The sequence below is a fragment of the Scylla paramamosain genome, chromosome 31 (assembly GCF_035594125.1).
Source record: "Scylla paramamosain isolate STU-SP2022 chromosome 31, ASM3559412v1, whole genome shotgun sequence".
NCBI lineage: Eukaryota > Metazoa > Arthropoda > Malacostraca > Decapoda > Portunidae > Scylla > Scylla paramamosain.
Genome location: NC_087181.1, coordinates 11,884,000 through 11,885,756, shown reverse-complemented (window position 1 = coordinate 11,885,756; position 1,757 = coordinate 11,884,000). Strand labels below are relative to the sequence as shown.

General features: G+C 61.5%; 1 protein-coding gene across 1 annotated transcript in view; it reads left to right on the top strand.

Annotated features, from left to right (window-relative positions):
• LOC135116325 (uncharacterized) overlaps positions 1-1,757 on the top strand; it is a 6,577-nt gene continuing 4,820 nt past the window's right edge. The window contains exons 1-2 of the mRNA XM_064033679.1: positions 1-1,116; positions 1,402-1,612. Of these exons, the coding sequence (XP_063889749.1) occupies positions 1-1,116; positions 1,402-1,612 (1,327 nt within the window). The remainder of the gene's footprint in view (positions 1,117-1,401; positions 1,613-1,757) is intronic.

Here is a 1,757-nt window from a genome sequence, read left to right as displayed (position 1 = left end):
ATGAGGTGGATCATCAGATCACCAAGACTGATGACGGGGGGCACCACGCATCATAAGACTCCCACGCCCATTATTTGTCTTGCCGCCACAGCAAGGCCTCGCCACCGCTGTACCGTCACACTGCCACCGCTGTACCGTCACACCGCCACCGCTGTACCACCACACAGCCACCGCTGTACCGCCACATCGCCACCGCTGCACCGCCAAATCGTCACCGCTGTACCGCCACACCGCCACCGCTGCACCGCCACATCGCCACCACTGCACCGCCACACCGCCACCGTTGTACCACCACACCGCCACCACTGCACCGCCACACAGCCACCGCTGTACCGCCACATCGCCACCACTGCACCGCCACACAGCGACCGCTGTACCACCACACCGCCACCGCTGCACCGCCACATCGCCACCACTGCACCGCCACACTGCCACCGCTGTACCGCCACACCGCCACCGCTGTACCGCCACATCGCCACCACTGCACCGCCACACAGCGACCGCTGTACCACCACACCGCCACCGCTGCACCGCCACATCGCCACCACTGCACCGCCACACTGCCACCGCTGTACCGCCACACCGCCACCGCTGCACCGCCACATCGCCACCACTGTACCGCCACACCGCCACCGCTTTACCGCCACATCGCCACCGCCGCACCGCCACACAGCCACCGCTGCACCGCCACATCGCCACCACTGCACCGCCACACAGCCACCGCTGTACCATCACACCGTCACCGCTGCACCGCCACATCGCCACCACTGCACCGCCACATCGCCACCGCTGTACCGCCACATCGCCACCGCTGTACCGCCACATCGCCACCGCTGTACTGTCACATCACCACCGCTGCACCGCCACACCACCACCGCTGTACCGTCACACCGCCACCGCTGTACCATCACACCGCCACCGCTGTACCGTCACACCGCCACTGCTGTACCGTCACACCGCCACCGCTGTACCGCCACACCGCCACCGCTGTACCATCACACCGCCACCGCTGTACCGTCACACCGCCACCGCTGTACCGTCACACCGCCACTGCTGTACCGCCACGTCGTTACCACCGTACCGCCACATCGCCATCCCTCGCAGGCGTTTTCTCAAGTAAGCATTTTCAATTGATATATTGACAGATGATTTGCCGCCTCGTGCAAGACTATATTCTGAAACTCTTCGCCGCAGCTCTACTTTCAAGAGGTTCTAGTTAACGTGACGCGGTTTTGAAATGATGCATTTCTGGTTCTAGTCAGAAATTAATAAGATTTCTCTATTATTAGCCTGAGAAACACTCTTGAGAACTCGGCTAATCATCTCTGTGGCCTTTGAAAATAGTCGTGGTGAGAGATAAAAATTTTTCTGAGTACGGGCCCCGGACTGACACTATTGCAGACCCGCCGTGTTGATAGCGATGCCTCTCCTGACAGCTCGGCACCGCAGCCCCTGTATCATTCTCGCTGTCCTACCGCTCACACCTCTCTCCACCCTCCACCCTTCATCCAGCCATCCTCTGCCCTTCATCCAGCCATTCTCCAGTTCTCCCTCCACCCTCTACCCTCCATCCAGCCATCCCTCAGGCCTCCCTTCCCTCCCGGGCGAGTGTGTGGGTGGGCGGGGTGACGGGGGGTGGTGTGGAGCCATGACGCGGTTCTTTTCCCACCAAAAGAGAGATGTCGCCGCGCTGCCACAAACTGCACCTGACAACCATGAAAGTGGCTCTTCACCCCCAGGCCAGGTGACCCTCCTGA